This window comes from Haemaphysalis longicornis, unplaced genomic scaffold, assembly GCF_048455015.1.
Source record: "Haemaphysalis longicornis isolate Haplotype H1 unplaced genomic scaffold, Haemaphysalis longicornis Haplotype H1 scaffold_10, whole genome shotgun sequence".
Lineage (NCBI taxonomy): Eukaryota > Metazoa > Arthropoda > Arachnida > Ixodida > Ixodidae > Haemaphysalis > Haemaphysalis longicornis.
The window spans coordinates 86,204,582-86,229,862 of record NW_027526204.1 but is presented as its reverse complement, the minus strand read 5'-3'; the positions used below and the strand labels follow the sequence as shown (position 1 = coordinate 86,229,862).

Genomic DNA, 25,281 nt, shown 5'->3' with positions numbered 1-25,281 from the left:
TTGGCTCTCTTCGGAAATGGCTCGGACGGTGTGTACTCGGGCAGCGGCGTGTGGCCTCATTTCCGTCGAGAGACTCGTGTCCAGGGCACCAAACGATATGGATGTCGGGAAGCTGCGGGATAGTATTATTAAGGAGCTTGACGGCGAAGGATGATATGCGGCCGAGCTGGTAGTTGCGGCATGCTACTTGCGAGTCCGTAATGACTGTGATGTATTCGCTGTTTGTTGTGGCTGCTAGGGCGATGGCGATTTGCTGAGCGGCGTTTGTAGGGGTGGTGAATATCGCGTCGGCTGTGAGTTCTGTTTCCTGGTGGTCCATAACCGTGAGTGCGTGTGCGGGTTTGCGGGTGTAGCGTGCAGCGTCCGTGTTGAACGTCGTAGGGTTCCGTGTGAGCTTCTTCGTAACCGCATCGAGTCGTGCTTTGCGGCGTGCTTTGTTGTAAAGGGGGTGCATATTCTGCGGTACGGGAGCTACGCGAATGTGTTGGCGAAGACGTTTGTGGTGATTCGGTCAGCCAGAGAGGACGTGGTCTACTCCAAATAGACGTTTTAGCGAGCTCAAGCGAAACGTGTGTTGTCTCTGTACGCTGCTGATGGAAATGAATGCGCCATAGCCGCTCAAGTGCCCGTCAAAATGTCAACGAGAGTGCCTTCCCATTGGCCAGCCGGGAAAAGATCACGTGGACATCTGAAACAGGAAAGCCCGGACACGTGTACAGCCAGCCGAAAATCACGTGAGCAGCGCCGGCCTGCGCGACGTGGCAGGTGTAGTACGGAGAGAGAGACAAAAGCCTTTATTTAACACCACGGAGAATGAACAGGAGACAGCGGGTATAGAAAGAGTAGCTTGGCACATCACTCTTCACTGAACATCCACTTCGGTAGGACATGACCGCTCCTCGGGTTTTCTTTTTGTCCACAGATGACAACGAAACGAGCGATGAAATCCCGAGGGCTGCGCAATTTTAAAAAAATCTCCACGGGTACCCGCGAGCTTCGGCGTAAATTTTACTGTCAGCGAAACTTCCCATTTATGAGATTATACATTTTTTACAACAACAAGGTTCCGCACGACGGAAACGTTGCTAAAACTGTCAGTGACGAGTCCGTTACAACGCGTGGTTCCATGGAAACGATGCAAAAACAGAAGTCAGAAACCAAAAAAAAACAAAAAAAAAACACACACACAACAAAGCATCGTAATTTTTTAAAGCAAACAAAGTAAAAACAAAACGCTTATCTTCTGTTTTTAAAAAGATGTAAGCGCCAAGGCTGTTGAATCCGAGGTTGTTTTTCGTAGCGGTTTTTCCGGCATGTGTCTAAATACAAGGACTCGTTTTTAGCTATGCAAGGGCATCATGTGCGTGTGTGCGTGTGTGTGTTGAAATGCTGCAGCCACAAATCGGAACAATATCACTCCAAGGGGAACCACACGTGCCTAACCAAGGTACAATACAGCACGTAGGGAGCTTTTGCATTGAAGGATGAGCGCGTTTATTCGGAGGGAAATCTGTAGGCCAATTTTAGAACAGGCGATTGGATGGAAAAATTGAAAACACCGCTTTCCTCAAAACAAGTCGCTGCGCACATTTAAGCAGCCTTGGTAGTAAGGGGAGCGCTTGAGCAGCTGAAATACTAATAGGGCGTGCTACGTGGTACAGCCACATTCAGGATAGAATCAGTCATGTCGTCATCCTCTTCCCTGGTCTTACTGATTGTCCTGACCGCAACGTGCACCATACCTGCCGAGTCGTCCGGTAAGGCTATGAACGGTTTGGTAGTAAGCTCAACGCGCAGGGCAATGCAAAGACACAGGCTGAGTGAATCGTTTTTTTAGAAACAATCCTTACTGAACTCGCAAAAGCCGGCAGTGTGATATTCTGTTCACACGAAAGGAAAAGGATAGCTAAGAGGCTTGTGTCGGCCAATAAAGATTTCTTTTATTATTGCCGTGAAATGGCACGTAGAGAATTGCCTCCAGAGCAAAAGAAAACTGAAGGCTTTTGCAAATGGCAGTATGTGTAATCCCTTTGTCTAGGCCGCTTTACACGTCTTGTTCGTTCGTTTAGGTCACCCATAAAAATGCATATCGTCTCACTGCCACCGGTTTTTATAAGACAGAGAGAGAATAAACTTATTAAGTTTGCAAACTGTGATGCTTAGACATCGGCCGTGAGGCCTTGGGCTCTGGCCGCGTCCTCAGCTAGCCGGACGGCCCACACTTGATCTTACGGGCGGGAGCTGAGCAGTATGGTCTCCTATTGTTCATGGGTTATTTAAAGACTAGAAATTTTATTGGGATCTTTCATGCCATGTTTGATGGCTTATAAGGAGTATATAGGGACGTACGTGTCAACACAATAACGTTTCACCTCACGTTATTCAATGACAATACGTATGTTTCTTAAGAATACAGCAAGCGTACTTTGACTGCACGCAACCAATTAGTTGCCAGGTTTATCAAAGTAAAGGGGGGGGGGGGGGTGAGAAAATCTGTGATGGTTTCTAAAAAGATTCAAGGTTTCTTTTGTTACAGTTGCTGCGAGAATTTCGCACGTCTGATAATATTGAAGAATCCTCTTTCAACAGTGAAAATCACGATGAAATCCTGGAAAGGCACACACAGATGGAAACAGGAGTCTTTCTTCATATGGTTAATGTACTGTATGGGCGAAGCAGCGCGAGAACGTGAAACCAAATAAATCGTGTGTATCTCTGTAACGCATCGCCGCTCTATAATCGCCTGCGCCTGAGCCTTATCATCTAGCGGCGGCCGGGCCGCCTGTGTGTGCGGTTCAGAGCAAGCCAACCATGCAAGGTTTTAACGACTGATACTGTGCTGACTGAGGGTACAGAAACAACGACGATACAAACCACGACCGGCGCCGGTTTTGAGACAAACGCACGATGCACGCACACGGAAGTGCTGCTTGGCGAGCGCTTGGTTCCTCAGTCTCGCCAAAGATGGCGCCCCGGCTGGTCTATCAATTCGTGCTTTTCAGCACAAGCGACCGGATGAATCCAATCATCCAGTAGGATGCAAAATCACGTAAGGCCTATTTCGCGAAACACTGTGTGCAAAGTCTTTGCTTTAGCTCGGCTTGGAAGTGGCAAACCTGAGCACTTTCTTCTATTTTGTTTTTACAGCAGCAAGATGTATCAATATCACCATTAACAACGTTCTCGATATCGGAAAGGTACGTACTTGCAAATTCTGTCCGTCTTCGTGACGGAATATTTTTGTGTGTACATTTCTGCATGATGATTAGACTAGAAAGAAGGCCCGGCCTGCTGTATAAGTAGATTTTCCGTATTTTCTGCCTCGCCTAAATGTTTTTAAGTGAGTGAGCAAAACAATTCAGTAGCACAGAATTCTTCCCTTGCGGTTCATGAAACATGCGAGACTGTTTTGATTAGGCGTAGGAATCACGTCCGTTGCGACATGGCGGATGCTTCGATGAAAAAAAAAAGAAACAGGTCAGCTCAAAAAGCCACGGGAGACAAGGTCGACAGATGTAAGGTTTAAAGACCGAGTGGTCCTCTTAGGTCAGAAATCTAATTCGCGCAAAAGACATGGTGGCTAAGATTGAGGGGCACAAGGTTGAGGGGGGCGGAGCATTCAAGACGGTTGAATTAACAATTTTGGTGGATGATCCGAGATTATCTTTGATTGATTTTACATTTGTTCTTGCTCACCGATTTTAGTATTCACGCTTTCATCTCTGTTATCTGGCCACTCTCATGGGGATTTTTGCCCCACTTGGCCTTACGCCATCAACACCCAGCTATCACAACCATCATCATCATCATCCCAACCATTATCATCATCATCATCCTAGTAGCAGTATGGCAACCTTTAGAGACGGGGGAGAAGCAAGGGAGGACGCATCACACAGTGGAAAGATCATGTAACACATGTAAGGGCAAGGAATGCACTGATGAAGTATGGGCGCACCAGTTTCAAATATATGCCCTGGAGTAATCTGATTATGACATTAATGACATCCCACATTCGTGTGAACGTGTAATGAGCGCATGTGCAGGTTGTGCGCTCTTCATCCATAGAATGACTCGTTAAGTTTATTCAATGACTTTGCTAGGTTTAACAGTTACTTCTGAGCGGAACGATAAGCACGTCTTCAGACAGCGTAGTTCGGCTGACATCGCTAGTATCATTAAGAATTAGTCTCTTTAAATACGTCCACATATTTCGGCCAATTATACTCTCAACGAAATGACAGCTTAACTGGGGAATAGGCTTTTACTGCGTGAAAAGGCAGCGGGCGCATTTGAAATTCTTAATGGCAACAAATTCGTCTGGGCTGCTGAACGCAACGCCGCCAAGAACTTGAACAATGAAAATGTTACATTTATGGATTACGATAACAGATAATTGTACGAACGCCTGCCTTTTTGCTGATTTCCGTAACCCATATGATGCTTTCTGTGATGAGTATATGGGCGGCTTACCCCCCACCCCCCCCCCCTTCCCCTTTCCGTTTATTTATTAACATGAAGTCGACCAAATGTGGCTTCTGGAGGGCAACAAACGACATTTTGGTTTAACGTGACTTCCCTGGTGTTACATACTACTGCGTACTAAACTGAGTAATGCGGTTAGATCACGTTCCAAGTTCTTGGGTTAGCGACAAAATGCCGTAAGGAGCGAAGTACGATAGAGAGCTACAGGTTAGTGACTAATGGCATTGAAAGAGGGTCTACTATCCCACTCATCGCGTTAGCGAGCTGTGGTATCAAAGCGTTTTCATAATCCTGATCCCGACACTGGGTGGTGACGCGGATGTAGACGCGAGCGCAGACAACGAAGGTTCGATAAGCAGCCCCGCAATACCTTTGACATTCAAAAAATGAGACGTATCAGTTGTGTTTGGTTAGTAAATATGTGAATATCTCTTTGCTGAAGGCGCGGTATAAGGCGTGTCACAAGCAAGCACCAGTTCAATTTCCCAGAATAGCTCACTCGGTTATTACTTAGCAAAACAATAGCGTATGTAATCGCCACCTGCGTGCGATTCCTCAAATAAAATTAAACTTGTGTCCTAACAACACGAAAATGCGTTAGACTGTACTTGACGGCCAGGAATATATCTCAGAGGCTTAGAGGTTGAATATGCATTCGGATTTTTTTTTTCATTCCAGTGTCTTGGGTCAAAAGCGGATTTCTGTTCATCACCTTCTGTAAGTATTCCTACCCCAAGTAACAGTGATTAACACTGGGGTTAGCTTGTGCGTTCATTGGAAACAGTCAACTATCCTAAAGCTATCTTCGTCTTTTACTTACTTACATACTTATTTACGTACAGATTTATAACCGAACCTTTTTTTATACAGTTTTCGTTTCCTTCGTTTCAGTTTGTAAGGAGAAGGCAAAGAGTTGAAGCTGGGCTTCGGGAATGCGAATTGTACATGCTGATTTTTAGAATTGTGAATTTTGTTGATGACACGTTGCTTCTTTTGGACTAACAGGCTCCCATTACCGATGCCCTTGTGAAAATTGTTGGGGTGAGTACGCGGTTTTCTCTACATCAATAGATGGTTCATAGGTTAATTAAGCGGAATACTCCTCCTCAATGATCACCAAGTAATGTGATGCTCTGTCCTATTCTACCACGTACATTGTTTTACAATTACGTTCTCGCTTCTCTTCGAAACTTCTTGAGCCTCCACGTGGTACTAATAGGGCCAAATAAAAAATGTAGTGATGGCGTAGAAAAAAAATTAAAGCCGTTCCACTCAACGTGAAAGCTTTCGTAAATGCAGAGCAGTGATTCGCCATAACGGCCTGTGACACCGTTATCCGCTTACTGCTGCTACCCATCACGCTCTTCGCCTCCCTGTCTCACTTCTCTCTTGATGAATTGAACTGAGGTTTGTCCAAAGCAGTTCAAATTTCTCGCCTTCGCAGTGCTCGCGCACCCCCTGCCTTGAACGAACAGCGCGAGCGGTTCTCGCACGTGCCGGCACCGGCCGGACCACAACGCGTTGTTTTTGGCGGTGACTTATTTCGCTTACTATCGTAAAATTGGGCCCATCTCCCCGCGAGGGGGACTCGAGTAAATGCGTCGCATAGGGGGTGGGTGTATTGCGTTAACGTTTAGTGTTTGGGGAGTTGGTGGTAGTGAATGCGTTGTATCAGCAGCTTCTTGACGTAGTTTTAATGAGTGAAGGATATAAGGCGCGTCGGTAGCCTCCCATTCTGTGGCGGCTTTGTGGCGCAGTGGGTAGAGCACCATGCACATTGCATTCCGCCCGCAGGGTCGAGGGATCGAAACCAGGCGCTGCATAGTATTTTTTTATATAGTGTAGGGGGAGGGGTGCGGACTACGACTACGGACGTCAACGCGGGTGACATCGTGAGTTACTGAAATGCTCTGCATTTAAAAAAGAGCCTGAGGTTTCTGAACACGTCTAATCAATATGAGGATGCAATTAAAGAAGGTATGCTGGTAGAAAATTATAACCACTTACATACATACATACATACATACATACATACATACATACATACATACATACATACATACATACATACATACATACATACATACATACATAGATAACATTATCACCGCTATCCACATAACAAGACAGTTCGAGACAAGGGCAAAACAAAACGTTACTCAGTGCGGCCACGCGATGGTAGACCGGAGCAAGGGGTACTGACAGAAAATTTTTAAGGCGAGATAACTTCGGAGATAGGTTGGTGAGAACACACATACACATAATCTGCAAAATATTAGTGGCAAGTACAGCCCAGAACATATTTAAAATTAATTTTAAAGCGAGCGAAATGCACCCGATCCGCCAACGGAGGACCTCGCGCAACCGACATTCCTTGGATAGTTTGTAAATAAGCAACATCCAAACACGTCACGAGTTTGCGTTGGCCGCTTCCGCACTGCCGGCGTTTTCCGCCGGCTCGCCGCTCCAATAGGGACCGGGCAGCTGGACGGGTGGCGCCACCACTCGGCGCTCCCCTCGTCAGTGGAATGAGCCTGTGCATTGGACTACACAGCCTCCCGTTGTTTTTGTCGTGTTTGCTTCGGTGCTTTGTATGTTTTGGTGGCGTTGTGAGCAGACATGTGAGATTAAACGAAGTCTAAACAGATGTGTAGGGTTCTTAGATGCAGTAATGACTACGTAAACTTGTCGGATGCGTCTGGGTATCGGCTGCAATGGCATAAGCGCTTTTTGCAGCGATCTGCGCTTGGCTCCACCCGTTCTGAGTACGAATAAAACTACTATTATTAGTATTATTTTCTTCTTAAATACACTCATGGCTACGCAAACTTATTGTATGTTTGTAAGGTTGGGGAAGGGCTACATTGACACGAGCGCTTTTGCAGCGCTCTGCGCCTGGCTCCGCGCGATCTGAGTAGGAATCAAACGATTAGCAATATTAGAATTTATTTCTACCACTTTCTTCACTGGTTTCAATGACTACGGTTTCCACGCCAGCCTTAGCTCTGGGATACCTCGATACGTGTGCTTTAAATAGAAAGGCACCAGCATACGAGATGGATTACCGTGTAGCCATAGAAATGTTGCGGTAGTTAACACTTTCTGTAACCGTGAGCTTTGTACCGTAGGTTTTGGTGAGCGGCACTTTGACAGCATGGGAACCTGAAACCCGAAGTGGAAAACCCACGTTTCTGGTGGTCATTTTATCAAGAGCCAAAGTTATTCACCAACTCAACAGCCCAAGCTACAAACCATCCCTCTTCCCCTTCCCGTTTTACCCCCTGCGCAGAATAAAGGCTGGCACTGATAGTTAAAAATGTGGCAGTGTTAACGTCAGCCGGTGTTTTTGAATGCTTAAGTATTCTTTACAGAGTACCTAAAAAATGGTGTGATGCCTGGTGAAGACACCAAAAACGTGCGATTAGTTGCCTCAAATATGGGTGCATGAGCCCGAGTCCTCCACCACAGACACATTTCCGACACACTGGAAAAAGTTTAGATTTGGAGAGGGGGCATGGAAGTTCAAAATTAAACAGCAAAATCATCTAATGATTATGATGGTTGAACACAGAGCTTTCTTCGTGCGAAATCGAATGGGAAAGGGTCAAAGTCAAAGACGCTGCGACCAAAAGACCAAACTGCGTGCTGGTCAAATTCGACGCTTAACTAGTCAAAGTTTAAATCCAGAAGGCAACCAAGGAAACCCATACGATAGAGCTTTGCGATAAACCATCATCGTCGTTAGACGGAGGTGTGCACGATTTTTCAAGCGTAGGTGGCCGCTTGTAAACCGACCGCCGCATTCAGTTGTGAAGCTGAGTACAGGTTTCGGGCACCCTCCTGTCTTGCGTCCTTCAGTCACGCAGGAATTGGTTTTTGAAAAACGATTTACCAACTAGCCAGAAACCATTGCAATTCTTGTAAAGCAATGCTTCTCCACGACAAGCAATAACATTCTACTATCATGCGTACAATCATGCGGTATTTATGATATCAAGGATTCCCGATGACTGTATTAAGAGCATTTCTGTGAAATTAAAGACATTTCAGCCGTAGGTAATGAAGATACGGAAGCGTCATCCGTCACAATTTCTGTTTTGAGGTAAATCTTCGAAGACACCCTCCAACTTTGTCTTTCGCTTGTGCACGACGTCGGCGCCGTTTCGTCATCAACTGCCAAAGGCCTTCGCCGCAGCATTCCTAGATCGGTTGCACACACCGGCTTTGTGGGAGCATTTATCGGGAATATACTCCTCGATTCGCAAAACTGCATGCAGGCATTAAAAAATTGCAAGAAGCAACGAACTTTCACTTCCAGCTTGACTTCCAGCTTGGCGCATTGAGCGTCGTCTGCTATTTGTAAATACTGAGTATGGGCGTAAATAACGCACATGGCATACCTTGTAAACGTCACATCCACACTCAAGATTTACCGATCTGAAAAATGCACGTGGGGTTACCTTCGCTTTGCAAGCCGCACCGCAGAAAAACGACAGAAAGCCATGCACAACTACGCTGCGCTGACCGCCACCGGCATTCCACTGACGAGCGGTTCGCCACTGGCGGCGCTGTTCGCTGAAACGACGGTGGTGCCATACAACGGCCGCCCGGTCCCTATAGGAGGTCGGAGCTTCTGCTCTCGAGCAACGAACGACCCGATCGTTGGCGGCGGAGGCGCCGTGATTTCTTCGGCTGATCGGGGACCTGCCGGGATCTATTTTCTACAGCGATACCAGGCACCCTGTTTTTATTGCTTTTTATTACACTAGACGCGAAAACGCGCCAGAGACACGAGAAGCGCGCTGAGTGAGCCTCACGGTCGCTGCGCTGGCGGCAGCCGCGAAGTGGCGCAGGCCGGAACAGGTAGCTCAAGGGATAGCTTGTTACGGCTGCACGAAATGGGATCCAAGTCCCAAACTTGGCAGCACATATGAGAAAGGAGTTAATGATGCGATGGCGGGCTGCATGAAATATCGTCATCTGCACCGCTTACCAGAGCGGCAATCGAATATCCGCCGCAGTGCTAAGCCGAACACATCTGTAGGAGGACCTGTAGGCAAATCGCCCGGCTGCTCCCAGCGCGCGTCTTCCCACTCACTGTCTCGAGCGTCGCGCGTCGGTCTCTAGCCGCGGCAGCAATCTGCACTCGCAGCATTTCTTTAACTCACGATGTCACCAGTTCTAGGCGTCCGTAGTAGTCCGCATCGCTCGCAGGTGCGCCCTCTCCCTCGCTCTTCCTCGCCTACTCTCCGCTCGCATCGCGCGCTCTCTCCGCGGTCGGTTCGCGCCCAACAGGTGGGGGCGCGCGCGTCGCGGGACCAACAACACCTGTGGCGTGATCGTGACGTCAGCATCGCGCGCGCGTGGCGTGATCGTGGCGTGATAAAGGCGGGTGTCGGCGAGGCTGGAACGCACTCATCGCCGCGCTCTCTCGTCAGCAGTTGCCGTCGTAGAGTCTCCGTTGCACGAGATGGAATCAAGACCTTCAACCAGTGGTGCTACGCAATGGAACAATAACGTAATGCAAACTACTTAACGTCGTGCGCCCCCGAAATGCTCTGCATTTGATCGTGCCCATCGCGAGGGGGATGTTTTTTTTTGAGCGGCTCACGAGATAAGTACGTGTGGGCATTTGCAGAAACTGCCGGCGACGCGGATTCGACAGTGTTACGGCAGCTGTGCTCTGTGATATCCGTCCGAAGGTCACGTGGTCAGCTTTGTTTACACAATATCTCGCGCTTCGCGGCACCCGCTCAAACCGAAACTGTGACTGGCCGCATTGAAAGCGCCTCTAATTAAGCAACCGTCGAACGCTGAAGCAAATGACGCTTGCAGATGTGATAAGCAGGTCATTAGCTACTTATCGCAAGAAAAAACCAAGATGCAAAATTTTGGTCCCAAAGTGAATTTGCCAAACTTGTTTTTGTTTGCATTGCATAGACTGGCTCAAACGACCACACCTTTAATCGTTAATCCGGTCGATAAAGCAGTATTTAATTTATAAAGCCTCAAAAAAGAAGTAATACCATGCGACATTCACGGCGGCTTCAACACCTAACAGCAGGGACGCGCATACGAAATGCGATGTTGTTCGGATGATGTCAAGGATTAGAATTCAAACCAGTTTCTGTTTCGGTTCTGGGAAGCAACATGCTTGGCATCTGACGTTCTCTTTGGCTGGGCATTCTCGATATTTCACTAAAAGGTATACCGCGCTTCTGCCATGTTGTCGGCTGTGAAATGTGTCAGGTAAGCCTGCCAGCACGGCTTGGAATCGTGACGATCACTAGCCGAGGCGTACGCAGTGGATGATCGCCCTCCGCGGCACGGGAGACGCTCAAATGCGATGGGATTTTTCCCCACCTTTGGAGTTGGTCTTGCTCGTGCCTGTATCGTGAAAGGCGCGTTCGAAACAGTCCAAGGGTCAGCTGATTCAGCACTGTGTCCGCAAGCAGTCGGTGCTTATGGCAACACCACGCCAACGAGAACTCGCCAGCGCGTCCGTGTCAGTCTGTACAAGTTCTGCGAACTCTCTCGTGGAGCAATGGACGTTACAGTACAAAAATGGTGAAATCACTACAGAGAACATTACTCAAAAACGAATAAATCAACCCTAAAAACAACATGCGCTTTCGGGGATTCAAACTTGCGAATTGCAAAACGATCACCTAATGCTTCAGACCACTCGGCCATAAGGCAGCGTAGTCGGGAACGGACATATGAAGTATATATTGTATAGCCTGTTTACGTTTTATTTGTTTAGTTTAGTTTTAGCATTCCAAGAAACTCAGATGACGATTTCTGGAATAACGCTCATGCAGTAAGCGCCCCAATTTCCCGCAGGTATCTCATCTCTAGCGGCTGCATTCATTAGGCAGAAAAGCGATTGCAAATGTTTGGTCACGCTGATGACCGCTGTGCTTGCTCACCCTTCGCTAAAAGTGCTTCTCGAACCTTAATTTTACGCTGTAAAATAAATGTTTCGGTTTATTTTCATTCCTTAGTACCTTTATTATCCTCGCTACCTCTTCTTCCACCTTTCATTGGCCTTGAATTTGTCTACTAGCGTACGAGTCAGCGAAGCGTCGCATGTGCACTTGTGTTGAGCTACTTGGACTCAGAGCTTGATACATTCTACAAACTAGCAAACTTAAGGCACATTCTTCCAGGCACAAATCGTGTCGTGGCTTAGTTTCAAATGAGTGAACTAATTGCGACAACCACCGCCGGCGAGCCGACTAAACTCTGCGCTGATTGATTCTGTCGGAGAGTCGGCGAGCCGTGCAATAGCGCAGCAAAGCCAAGCCACCTTGTTTTGACGTCATACCGAACATAAGAAATCGGCAAGAAGGATTCAGAGAGGAGGACGGCACTTTTGAATTGACTGTTTTACTAAGTAAAGTCGCGTAAACGCAGCAAGAGCGGTCGAAACGTGGCCTAGAGACTCCAGACTACAATTTGCGCTAGTAATCCCACAATGTTTACAAATCACTTCAACGTTACTTTACGACAGCCTCTGAGTAAGGCCGGAAGGTCCTTGCACGAAGGTCGTCGGCGACGAGTATCCGGCCATCGCTAATGCTCGCACTCAGCAGGCCTGCCCTCGAAAGAGAGCGTGAAGGCCAACCCCGGTCGAGGCGCAACGTTCAGCCGCGCGTCTGCGGGTAAAAAGAAAAAAAAAAGATGACTAAAGTAAATTTATAACCAGTTGGGTCATGATTTTTGAACAGTGAAACCAGTGCTAAGGTGGCCGCACAAAGTAATGGCCGCCCGTTTTTTTTTTGCTCTCCTTTGTGCAGTGTCTTCCCGACGTAGTTTTCCCTTTTAGAAAATCAGAATATACGCAGGACGGTTATATTAGGGTGCCGTTACCTGGCTATAGATGTAGTACAGTTTAACAACGGCTATGTGTCGTCTGTGTGCATGTGCGCACTTGTGTGCGTGAGTGCGCGCGCGCATTGCCCGGACTTGGTCCGGATTGTGTTAATAACAATGATGGCATTTATGGAACTTTGGTTTTTTTACTGTCCTTTGATTGTGACTACGTAGGCAACTGAAAGACTGAAACATAACTCTCACGGCAGTAGGTCTGCCTAAGGCAAATCAGATTCTTAACCAATGTCAGACTGTCGGTTTGAACTAATAATATATGTAATGTGCAAAAGGTAGCCTAGTAACGCTGGGTGTTTCCACATGTGGCTTTTTCGCTCTACGCGTCCAAGCAAATTTCTAAGGACGCAAAAATCTACCTGCATCAACTGCAATGCACAAAAAAGTAGTAAAGTTTTTGGGAACGCAGTAGTTTGCACCCACACAAGGTAGGGTAATCACATGCATTTAATTTGCGAAATTTTTCATCGTGCTTAATTCTCATATCCTTAAAAAAGAGTGACTTCTGGCTCTTTTTTTTCTTTTTCAGTGTGCGTTTAAAGGTGTTCTCCAGTATGGCTCACCTGAAGGCATACTCAACGCGCTATTTGGACTTGGAGCGATTCTTCTCAATAGCCTTGGGCTAGGTACGGGCGACATGTCTTTGACAGCGCTGCCAGACACCCACTATTTTTTCACGTTCTTGATGTCTCAGCTAGTGACGAACCAGTACCCGCTACAGGAAATGACGCAAATCGTTTACGGTTAAAAAAAAGCGTAAGAGGTGAGAAGTTGTCCAAGTAGGAAACTTCTTCCGTTATTTTGTCTCATGAAAATCGATGGCATCTCTAAACAGAGCTCCCAGCAATGGACATTGTCACCGAGGTCACTTTTTATTTCATTACGAATAACCTCGGGATTTTTTTTATTGCATCTTGCTTAGTGTGAACAAACTGCTTCTCAGCATCAGGCTGACGTTGAAACCTAACGTCAATTATTCAAAATCCAGAATTGGCGCTTAACGTTGTAGTGTTGCAACTTTCGCGAATTAAAATGTGACACTCCTGTCAGTGCACACAACGATAGTATATATATATATATATATATATATATATATATATATATATATATATATATATATATATATATATATATATATATATATATATATATATATATATATATATATATATATATATATATATATATATATATATATATATAGGGAGAAATAAAACTTGCAAGATGGTAGACAACACAAGAAAAGAAAACTTCGAACAAGGTAGAAACCACGATTGTTGCCAACGTTTCAGCAAAGAGACTTGCCTTCGCGAGGGCCTTGCCTTCGTCATTTGCCTTCGTCACTTTCTTTCTGTCTTCCAAAATTATTTATCTGTTTCAGTGACCTACCACATTCTCCTCTTTGCTTTCCGAAGCATTCTTGACTGCCAACCCTTATTTCTGTCTTTATTCAACGAGCCCCTCAATTCCCATTCTGATTCGCTACATGCATTGCGAGGGCCTCTGTTTTTTTTGGTGCCATAGTCTTGGTGCCATAGGTAGCTATAGGGTTCAACGCTGGTCGACCACTCTCGACATGTCGTAGACACTGTAGTCATGCCCCGGGGGGTTAAAAAGAAGGTCCCCTTCACCGCGAGTAGTCCGAGTGGCGCTGCCTGCCACCCACAAGCGCAGGAAACAAAAATTACCTTCACATAAATACCCCAGAAAGTGGAGGGCAAAATAGCCCTGCCGGTAGCGCAGTGGTAATCGCCCCAGACGCGTATTCTGGAGGTCATGGATTCGGATCGCACCCGGCGGGCATTTTTTCTCCACTTCCTTTCGGTCTTTCAAAATTGTTTATCGGTTTCAGTGACCTGCCACATTCTCCCCTCTGCTTTCCGAGGCATTCTTGACTTCCAACCCTTATTTCTGTCGTTATCCAACGAGGCTCTCATTTCCCATTCTGATTCGCTATATATATAAGCAATTCCTCATTACAACGAAGTCGCCTTACTCGAAATATCGCTTCATTCGATATTTATTCTGTTCCATTCCAAACGCATGAATTTTAGGCTGCATTATTCTAAGTGCACGAAGAGCTTGACCCGCTTAGAGCGGAGTTGCGAGCGGAGGCATGGCCAAACGGCGGCGACCCAGCGGCGAGTCAGGCTGCCAACATGGCGGAAAACGCAAGCAGGTCTTCCCTCGTCGGTTTTTCCGAGCCCGTCATGCCCGATTCACGCCATTTGTCTTTAGACAAACGCCCCGAATACGTGGCAGGGTCATTGAATTTGGTTCCTAGACATTGATCAATGGCCTAGACACCATGCTGCGCGAAGACCGACACTCGAACCGTAGAATTAGTGTCGTCGACAACGAGGCGCCGAAAAACTCTTGTTTTGCAAACTTTACAGCTGCACATCTCGGGAAAAAATTTCTCAGAGATCATACAAAGCTCCTAGTGTATAACCGTCAAGTTTTCATGATTGCGCTGTGCACCCGAAATGAGCGGTTAATCGTTTTTTGAGCGCAACGAACACCATACAGACTCGAGCCACGGCATTTCCTGCGCTTTCCAGCGCGAAACTCGCGTAGCGCTCCGTGACGCCAGTACGTCCCCCTGTAAATTGGCCACAGCCACTGCCACTTTTATGGGCGGCGACCCCAGCCTTATGCAATGCATGGTCAAACGGGATCAGGGGTTGCTCACGCCCGGCAAGAATTTGAAACAGCCAAAGCTAACGGCCTTTTTTGCCCCTGAGTAAAGCTTCGCTTCACTGAATACATTGTGTTTTGATTCCTTGCAAATGTGGTGCAATGAAAGCTCAACTGCTTAGCTTTTTTCAAGTTGCCGCTGATATCGAAATACCGCTTATAACAAAATTTTCCGCCGTCCCGCTGATTTCGTTATAACGATGGATTTATATATATATATATATATATATATATATATATATATATATATATATATATATATATATATATATATATATATATATATATATATATATATATATATATATATATATATATATATATATATATATATACACATACATACCACGAAAAGGTTCCTGGCTATACGGTTAACTGTACGATAGAGAAGTCACATTGAAAAACATAACAATATTTATTCTAACATTTCGACCGGGGGCCGGTTTTTTCGGGGGGCCGGTAACTTAACAAAGACCGGCCCCCAGTCTTTGTTATGCTGTTATGTTTTGACTGCGTTATGTTATGTTTGTTTTTCACTGTGCCTTCTCTATCGTATATATATATATATATATATATATAGGCTTGAGTTTTCTTTATTATGCAGGGCTCCTTATCAAGGATATTCCTCAGCCGTGTCCATGTCAGTGGCTGGGGAAAGACAACACGTGCGGAGATCCACTGGTCATTAATCTCCCACCGACAGGAGTTATCGGAAAGGTAGGTCCCCACAGCGTTGCAAAGGTGTTATCTTTCTTTTACTGTTCTCTGTTTATATAGTGATCTTGAAGATCAGAAAACGGCTGGAATCATTTATATGGAAGTGTGTTTGCCATCTGCCTACTTTCTAGTATATACTAGTAGGCAGCAATGTTTCGTTTGCATTTTTACTCTCTTGCTCTTTTTTGTATGTTTCAGTGCGTCGACGACCTAGCCGTAACTTGTCAAAACGGTCAACTGGCTGAGGTAAGGGTCAAAGTTTCGTTCGGCCCATCTTACAAGCAGATAGCCAGTTTAAACTTCTGGTAACTTATTCGAATGTTTTGAAGCCCGTTCCTACGTAGAGTAAATGTGCTGCGGCGGAACAAAAATCTCGGCCCATCTCCACTAACGTGAAACGTAGGGAGGGGCGAAGTATGCAGTGTGTAAGTGGGGTTTCTGCCAACGAAGATTAAACCATTGCTGGGTAGAGGTATGCAGCTTTGTTGTAAAAGTCTATTGTTCTCGAAGCTCGAAGTTTTCTAGCGCGAGACGCAAACGAGTGTCCCGCTGTGTTATTTAGCACGCGTTACGTTCTAGCGCGAGACGTAAACGAGTTTCCCGGCGTTTTAGTACCGTGACTAAATGAGACGAAGATTCCGACGACGACGACAGGAGACGCCAACAGCCCCATCCCCTTAGGGGTTTCACCCCTAACACAAAACGACCTGCTCGGCGGACACTGTTTGAAAGGAAAGCTGACGCCTCGCAGTTCTTAAGACCGCTTGCCGGAAACATCTTTGCGAATAACTTGCCTACAATTGAAAGACAATGCAAGTGAAGCAATCTTCGATGACTGTGGATGTAATGTAGCCATTATCCGGTTGCGTGACGAATTTATGTCCGAGCTGAACGCCCTTCCCTCCCCTCTTCGCGAAAACAGCCCGAAAGTCAATAAATTGGCAACGCAATTTGAGGAGCAAGTGTAAGTAGCGGATATTGAGAAGTGCGGGAGAGCTTGTTTCGCAAAAAAAAAAAATAATAAAAATAAAAGCAAGTACAGTAAACCCTCGTTATTGCGAAGTTCTCGGCAAAAAAAGCATGTTCCATTGTAATCAATATTTCGTTAAAACCAGGTAAACCGGGTATAATATATGACAGTGGGAATGAAGTGACATTTCGAATGAAACAATTTTGCTATCGCGAGGGCTTACTGTAATTAAGCAGCCTAACATCTACAACAGTGTATTTTTTTGGCACTTCTACGCACAGCGTGTTTTTGACTCGACCATTTTTCTGCCCTTTCTATGTGGACCAGGATGCGACCGTTGAAGAAGTGATACAAACGCTCGAGGTAGGTCAACTTGAAACACTCAACTAGTACTGATACGAAATTTTCGTGTTACGTTTTGTTGGCTGCTACGGGTGCCTATTAGCCCACTAATCATACAATGGTGCATTAGACGTTCGATCGCAGCGTTAACAATCATTTACGGCGTCGTTTATTCGTGTCAGTTTCGGTTTCGACAAAACGAACGCCGAGCGGCCGCCATGACAGGAGGTAGCACCTGACGTCACCATTCTTGTCGCACCGCTGCCGGTCTAAACTCGCGTGCGAGTGAGCGCACGCCCAGACCGTCCGAGGCCTTCACCATCCCCGTGAGCCCGGGCAGCATGACGTCAGTCCCAAAACCATGACGTATACACACGGTGTATCAGCGCGCGCCAACCGCAGCCAGCGCTACGGCTACGTTACGGGAGCCCCGACGTCGGCAGTTTGGAGCAAGTAGCAGACGATGCCATGCTGGCCCGCTATGGGCTTTCTCGTGCGGGCAGAGATTAAAATTGATTCAAAACATGTTATACTGAACGGCTACTGTTGAAACTGGCTGGGAGATATCTCCTGATAAAAAGGCAGCATTTTGCGTAGTTATCTCAACTTTGAAATTTCGTGTCACTACTCCTTTAACGTGGTTGTTACCGTTCGGCTAGCGCGTCTGCACTGCGCACGCGTAGTGCCAATCAGTATGACATGTCGGAATAATATACCGTTCCGGAGCTATCTAGCTGTGCAGATTTATAATGCGCAAGCTTTTTTTCTAAAGCATTCCATGAAATATATCCGTCTGCAATGCGCACACGACGCCCTCTATAGGTAGACATGGGGTCGTGCAGGGTATTCAATAAAAAATCCGTGGACGTTCATATTTTCGTCCAAGACTGCCTCGGAAAATTGTTTTTTTTATCAATGCATTTGTGTACAAATGGGAGCCCGACTCTGAGAGCTCTAAGGTGTATAGCAGTTCGTACTTTGTGAAGTTGCCTTCCTTGTATTGACTGTGTGTATTGCAGTGAAGTTTCTGCATTTCTGTAAGATGGTGAGGCCGACTCTAAATGCTTCCTGGTGTGTAGCAGTGGAACACGCATTACGAAGACTCTGTAAAGTTGCCTTCTGGGCAATGGTTTTGTGTACTGCAGCGATGTCTTATGAGTCATGACAGCCGTCAAAAAGAAAATCCAAGCGTGAATCGTCGTCGCGTATAAACGAAGATGAGCGGCCAGAAATAATTTCTGCTAGTTTACCAAATTTCCGACATGGTATATTTTAAAAATTTTATAACTCTCTCTTGGGACGCCTAAACGCGAGAACTTTTGTTTAGTCTTTCTGGCTGGCTGGCTGGCTGGCTGGCTGACTGGCTGACCGGCTGGCTGACCGGCTGGCTGACTGACTGCTTGCCCCCAATTCAACCACCGGTCAAACTAAGGCAGAAGCAACGCTCGAACACGAAGTATATATGCGCAAGACCGTTCCGAACAACCAGAACTGGTGCTAATGCCTTATACAAGCTCACATTGTTCAGCGCGAAGAAAACCTCACGCATATTTGAAGCAAAATATGAGTACATAATTGAGGATACCGGCGGTCTTTTAATTAGAGTGCACGTCGGATTGTTCAGTACGACAGCAAGTGAGAACGCGACGCGTTAAAAACAGGGTCGAAGAGAGCCGAGATAAAAGCGAACACTGAAAGTCAGCTCGAGTACAACAGAAACAAAAGGCCTCAAGAGGTGGCGCGCGAGATCGAACGCGGGAAATTTGAATTGAAATGACCAAATCTCCATTGCACTCATAAAGAGGCGAATGAGATGGGAGGTGGTAAGAATGTGAAGGGGGGTAGAGAGGGCAGAGGGTGTTAGGGGGAAGAGGCAGCGGGCGACTATGTATCTTTCAACGACATCAACGCCCCCCCCCCCCCTCTCCCCGCAAGCGCTAAAGAGAGGGTACTTAGCATTGCTTAGGATGGAAGTCGAATGCTTGTTTTGTTATTCTTGGTGAGGAACATTTTATGCGCAACTTAGGTTTTTCTAATAAATTTTCTTCTATCCAACGTGTTGTTCGTACTCATGTAAAAGTACCGTGAAAGTACCGTTTGGAACAAAGAAAGCAGTTTTTAGCTATATATCGCCTCATCGGTTGGTGTAATCGTCAGCCACATTCTTGTAGGGCTTATACGTCAGAAGTATTAGTATACAATATGTACGAGATCTCTCAAACGATAGCAAAAGGCGTTCTGATTCGCTAAAAGAGTTTGCAGAAGAACTGGAGATTTTGTTTGGATCCCGACGAATGAGTTTCATCCGTGGCGTACATGTACTGCCCAAAAGTAAGAAATTTACTAACTTGTGAGCTCAGTCCCGCTCGTTGCAACGATTATCTACACAGCACGCAACTGACAAAACTTTGAAGTCCTTGGATCAGCTGTCGGCTCTAAAAATAATAACACTGTTGACACGTAAAATAATACAAAAGCTACAGAAGCAATAAAGCTCGCAGGATTTCAATCTTTCGCAGTTTTTTCTCGTTGTTTTTCCAGCAAACATCATAGAAGACGCCAGGTGAACTTCGTTTTCGAAACGAAAAGCACGATTGAATTGAATAAAAAATGAAACCCAGCTACACCCAGTGCGAAATCACCTGAAACAGTGGAGCTGCGGCTCTCTTGTATCTGCTCGAACGTCAAGGGGCGCTCGCCCGAGAACTGCAGCACCGTCGCGGCACAAATTCTACGTTTCGCGCAAAAGAATCGGCAGATAAACAAACGTCCGCGGTGGCAGGCTCCATCCCCTCTCCTTCCCCTAACGGGAGGGGATGAGAGGAACCTGCCATTTCGAGACCACTGCGCAATCTATCGTTGGGTCTGGGAACCGGTTCCCGTGAGGCAATTCACAGACCCTCCGATAGAGGCCGCCGTCGGGTCTGGAAAGCTGCTCCAACCCCGGCGTGACGCATGACTTACGCAAGACGGATGAAAAGCTCTGCCTACAACAGCTCCGCAGTTAAAATACCAAAGTTTGGTTTAACGTGCGAGAGCTACACAAGGCATGCCGTTGTGGAGGGCCATGGATTTATCCACTGAAGAGACAAATCCCGCCATGGCAAGGGAGCGTTCATCAGTTCCACAATGCCTTAGTCAGTGAGCCACAATGGCAGGTTCTTGAGTGTAAACGTAGAATCAGTCTTTGAAAGCGAAAAAAAAAATTAGCAGTGGCTAGCTCGGCTATGCCAGGATATACGTAGCGTGAGCTAAGGTTCAAATGGTTATTCTTAGCTTTCCTGGTTGTCTAGGATTAGTTGATTATCATGCTTACTGCTGCTATAACGATTTCCAAACCAATCCAATCAACTACAATCTAATTTAGTCCAATCCAATTCAACCCATTCCAGTCCAATCGAATCCAATCCAGTCGCGGCGGCGGCGGCTCCGGCGCGCCAGCTGTGCGCCGTGAGACGTCCCTGCTCCTCGCGCATGCGCAGCACGGCTCTCCAGGAGCCACGCGAAACTGCTAAACTTCGGCCAGGGTAGCTCACGCTACAAAAAAAAAAAAAATCGGGGATCTTGCGCACGGAAGGAAAAGCTTAAAAGATGCCGCAGCTCAGGTAAGTTAAGCTAACGTTGAGATCAGAAAAATGGCAGCTGCATTGAAGTGCGGTGGCACGCGTTGCAAGGTATATACAGAGTGACAGCATGTGCCGTGGGGGATAAAAAACGCCATTTTCAAATCAACCTAGTGAGGTTTCTTGGTCAATTTTTCCGTCATTGCTTAATCCCTCAGCTTCCAAACTATTTCTTAATCCAGAGATGTGGATACTAATTTACCTGGCTGTTCCCCCTGAACATCGGCTAATAATTGGTTGTAAGGGTATAAAAATGCCGCCACCGGCGCGGCTCCCACCACGCATGCGCCCCGCGCAGCGAACCACTCGGATCAAATTATGAACAAGTTTTATTAAGCGACGAGACTGATTGGCATGACCTCAAGGTCACCGGAAGACTGCTACCATGCGCGTTGAAGAAGAGCGGGGTGCAAGCCTGTTGCAGCCTGTAGGGTGAGAGTTCTATGGCGTGATGTGCGCACCAATGGAGTAGTCGGAAGGCAGCCGCCGTTGCGGGTGGTGCTTGATGCGCGCTGCAGGTTTTAATGACGATACCATTTCTTGGGATGCTTAAAATGAAGGTAAAATGATTTCATGAGCGAGACGCTTATATAGGCAAAACATTTTCAATCTAGTAAATCTATAAATAGGCTCCATATTTGACAACATGGTTCACTAAAAAGATATTATTCGGCTCATTTGACGTAGACTGTCAATGCATAACTGGTCGTCGTAGCTTTGTAGTGTTCTTCTAATTAAACGTACACGTGTGTTCAGTGTTTGCGATAGCACAAAAAAAAACGCGTTTAAAAACAATGTTTATACCAGAAAATACACACAATGCTGTTGCCGGGGCCTCGCGCTAGTGGCTCCGGCGCGAAGTCTCAGCAGTCTCAACAGAGATGGCGCAGCAGAGCGAACGCGGCAAAATTGAACTCCGGAAATCTCCAATGGGTGGACAGAGAGTGCAGCGGTGAAGGGACGAGATAGGAGAGGCAGTTACGTAGCAGGGGGCGGCACAAAACTATCGTCTTTCTACGACATTTGTAGTGACGCGATCACATGCGCGGCCATTTTTCTCTGTGTCGGGCGCAGACGATTGGGGCTGTGAGGCGGGTTGGGATCACACGTGTTGTACAGGGTGTGTGATGAGCATGGGTATGTAAAAGTGCAATCTTGCGAGATGAACGCACCAAGAAGAGATCTGTTCGTCTGCTGTCCTTGAATTGGTGCGAAGGGTTACATTAACTGTGTGCAATTTCTTTTTCAGTGTGTTCTGGAGACGCTGTCAAAACAGGATTTCGTTAAAATCACCAAAGGAGTGCTGTGTGACCTCATCAATCTGCTCAAGAAGGCCAACATTGGCGGGCCCAATCTCTTGCAGATTATAACTGGGGCTGTTTCCGGTATAATCGGGTCCTTTTCATGTAAGTTTACGGATTTTCCCTTTTCTTTAAAAAGCAGTCCTCCAATTGCGCGGGTTTACGTAGTTTATTTGATCATGAGACGACGCAACAGCGATCATGGTCTATACACTTTTAGATAGCTACAAAGGTATTGTAGTCTAGAATGGTTAAGGTGTAAAAACCTTCATTTCTGACCTATCTTCTGGCCACAGAATCAGTTAAGAATGGAAAGATTCGCATTTTATGAATTTCTGCGAATGCGTTTTTGTTTTCCAGGATACATGGCGTACAACGCCTTTTCGCCGTGAAAAAGGCGCTGAAAGTGCAATACAGAAGTCATGCTTTCACCAGTAGCCGCGGCGTTTTTGCTTGCTTGGCCGATACGAACTATTGTTGCTCGTACGCCGATGCCTGCTTTCTCTCTATTCAGCGGCGTAGCTGGTGTCAGAAATTATGTTATTGAGCAACAAAAGATTTGCGCCCTGCGAGCTTTTTGATTAAAAGTATCACTCTTATTTGCCCAGTAGCCAATTCTAACGGGAATGGTATTTTCAGCTACACAATTCAAAGGCCCCTGGCACACTGGCGCGAGTTGTTTAAGGGGCCAACTGCCGGGTGGACGCCATGTATTATTCATTGGTCTGCTGCTTATTATTCAGTTTATCTGTAACCCAGCGCTACGTTTTTACGTAAACAAGCGTTGACCTTAGCCAAACGTTACACAATAACGTCGTTCCCAGCTTGAAAAAACTGATTCCAATTTATTTTCCTTCAAGATGTGTAAAAGAGTGAAACAAAATGATGAACGATGAAGCTACCAATCGTTGGCTTCACTCAAGCTCATCCTATTCGAAAGAAAAACAATCTGCACAAATTCAGAGAATTGTCTACTAAGGCGTAGCATTCTTACGACGCTTGTCTAGAGTTGCAGTTCTCAACAGTCAATTTTTTTTGTTCTTCTCCGTTCTGTCCGACCAATTATCTCAATTTGCGCTATTATAATGATTACAGGTGTAGCATCCGCCAAATCTGGAATTTTGTGGAAATTCACGGCGTTAAGCGGTTCGCCGTTTTCGCTTTTTTCCCCTATTTTTCTTATGTTTTGGCTTTCCAAAATTCTATCGAACTAATTGTCTCCCTTCACGACATTATAACAATTAAAGGTTGAACTTCCGCGAAATTTGCATTTTTGTGCCAATGCTACACGGCTCACCATTTCCACTACTTTTTTACATTTTTAAAAATTTTTTAGCTTTTCGAGATTACTGCCAATCAATTATATTCATTCACGCTATTATATGAATTAAAGGTGGAAATTCCGCGAATCTGCATTTTTGTGTAAATTGAGGGCGTTCCATGGTCTTGGCTGCGGGGTTACTCAGCATAGAATTTAAAAAGTGCATTAAAAAGTGCATGCATTTTTTTGTTTTTGGTGTGCAAAATGCACACAGTTGCTTTTTTTTCGCTTGACCATGAAACCTTCCTGTTCATTGCCTACGTAGATTAAAGGGACCTTGCAACACTTTTTTCAACTTTTTGTGTAATCTTAAATGCTCGCAGAACATAGCCACCCAACACTTTCAGTACTTAGATTAATGGGTCGCAATGTACCTCAACCAAAAATTACTGCTCTATGCCCATCAGATAACTTGTAAGCTCGCTCAAAAGATTTTTCTCTCTTTCCCGGTCTTGACGCTCTTCGACGGATCGAATTACGCCACTAAGGACATGAAGCACCTGTTGGCCGTTTTCTCTTCAGTTGCAGCAATGAAAGTTTTTCGATAGCAACTTTAAAAAAGCCACAAAAGCAAAGCAAAAATGGAAGGCGTATCTGATGCGGCGCGCAAACACGTATTGCAACACCGGGCTGGCGATAACTATAGCTTTCGCAGTGGTTCCAGACGTGAGGGAAAGAGTGAAAGCGCTTATCGAAAGTGTTGCAGGTTCCCTTTAAAGAGACTGCAACATTTCCGATAAACTCTTCCACTCCTTCCTTGGCGTCTGGAAGCACTGCAAAAGCTTGAGTTATCGCCAGCACGGTGTTGCAATACGTGATTTGCTCGTCACAGCGCATACACCTTCTCAAAGTGTCTATCGAATGCGTTCATTGCTCCAGCTTAAGGAAAGCCGGCCAATAGCCGCTACACCACTCTAACGACAAAATTCCAGTGGTCGAAGAACGCCAAGACTGGGAAAGAGAGAAAAATCTTTTGAGAACATTTCTCTGATGGGCATTTAGCGGTACTTTGTAGCTTTGGTACTTTGTGATTCCGAATTTTAAGTACTTGATGTGTTGGTTGAACGGTTTCTTAAAGCATGTAAGAGTTAGAAAAAGAAGTTGGGAAAGTGTTGCAGGGTTCCTTTAAGTCTCCCAAAGGAAGCAAGCGCAACACGGATTGTAGGTGGGCCAGTTGGTACATAACTGAGTTGCAAAGAGCGCAGGAACAGGACGATAGGAGAATCACACATTGTCATTCCTAGATTACGATGTCACGGGTCTTCTGTATTTTATTATTTATTGCCTGTTCGCGATAATAAACATCAGTTGGTAGTCGGCGCAGTGTTTGTGTGACTCTCATATCGGCCTGCTCACGCGCTGTTTGTAACTCAGGAAACAAGCGTCTTGGATTAGGGAACAAACTAGGTGTAAAGGCATCACAGCTAAAATTAAGTGGAAGAAATGGAGTTGGGCTAAGCGTGTGACGCGGAGATCCGACAACTGATGGTCAACGAAGTTTAAAGAAGCAGGCTACCGGGAGACGGGGCTAAAAGAAGGGCAAGACAATTAACCCGATAGATGAGTGAAATGCGAAAATCCTGTGGCAAGAAGTGACTCCGGCATTGAAAGAGAGGAGAATTTGGGCAGGCCTCCACTACCGGTAGGGCTCCCTCCCGTAGTGGACATAAGTAGGCTGCTGATGATAATGGCGCTGATGGTGATTATGAATTGACGTCGGTTTTTTACTGCCCTCCTAATATTTATTTCTATTTCCGCGCTTTCTTTTCATTCAGGTTAACCGCCAGCGGACTTATTCGGAAGGATTACCAACCCGAGAGAAAAGATTGCTTTGTGTAACCAAGAGTGTGACTTACCACTGCATAGTCAAGGAAGCGTGCATTCAGAACGTCAACACCATGAACCGTTTTTTTCTCATATCTAATAAATTTGTTGCAA

General features: G+C 46.0%; 1 protein-coding gene across 1 annotated transcript; it reads left to right on the top strand.

The window, feature by feature from the left end:
- The first annotated feature begins 1,573 nt into the window (after positions 1–1,573).
- LOC144158867 (uncharacterized) lies at positions 1,574–25,281 on the top strand. The gene is made up of 10 exons (XM_077690038.1): positions 1,574–1,757; positions 3,148–3,197; positions 5,161–5,199; positions 5,488–5,523; positions 12,902–12,998; positions 15,674–15,786; positions 15,985–16,032; positions 17,084–17,119; positions 21,971–22,127; positions 25,119–25,281. Exons 1-10 carry the CDS (start codon positions 1,685–1,687, stop codon positions 25,121–25,123), a joined length of 654 nt encoding a protein of 217 aa, XP_077546164.1. The 5' UTR covers positions 1,574–1,684; the 3' UTR covers positions 25,124–25,281.

Excerpts from the sequence above, each read along its gene's own strand:
- LOC144158867 (XM_077690038.1), top strand. The coding sequence starts at position 1,685 with ATGTCGTCATCCTCTTCCCTGGTCTTACTGATTGTCCTGACCGCAACG. Across the intron at positions 5,200-5,487 it reads ATTTCTGTTCATCACCTTCT|GCTCCCATTACCGATGCCCT; the intron begins GTAAGTATTCCT and ends TTGGACTAACAG. Across the intron at positions 5,524-12,901 it reads CCCTTGTGAAAATTGTTGGG|TGTGCGTTTAAAGGTGTTCT; the intron begins GTGAGTACGCGG and ends TTTCTTTTTCAG.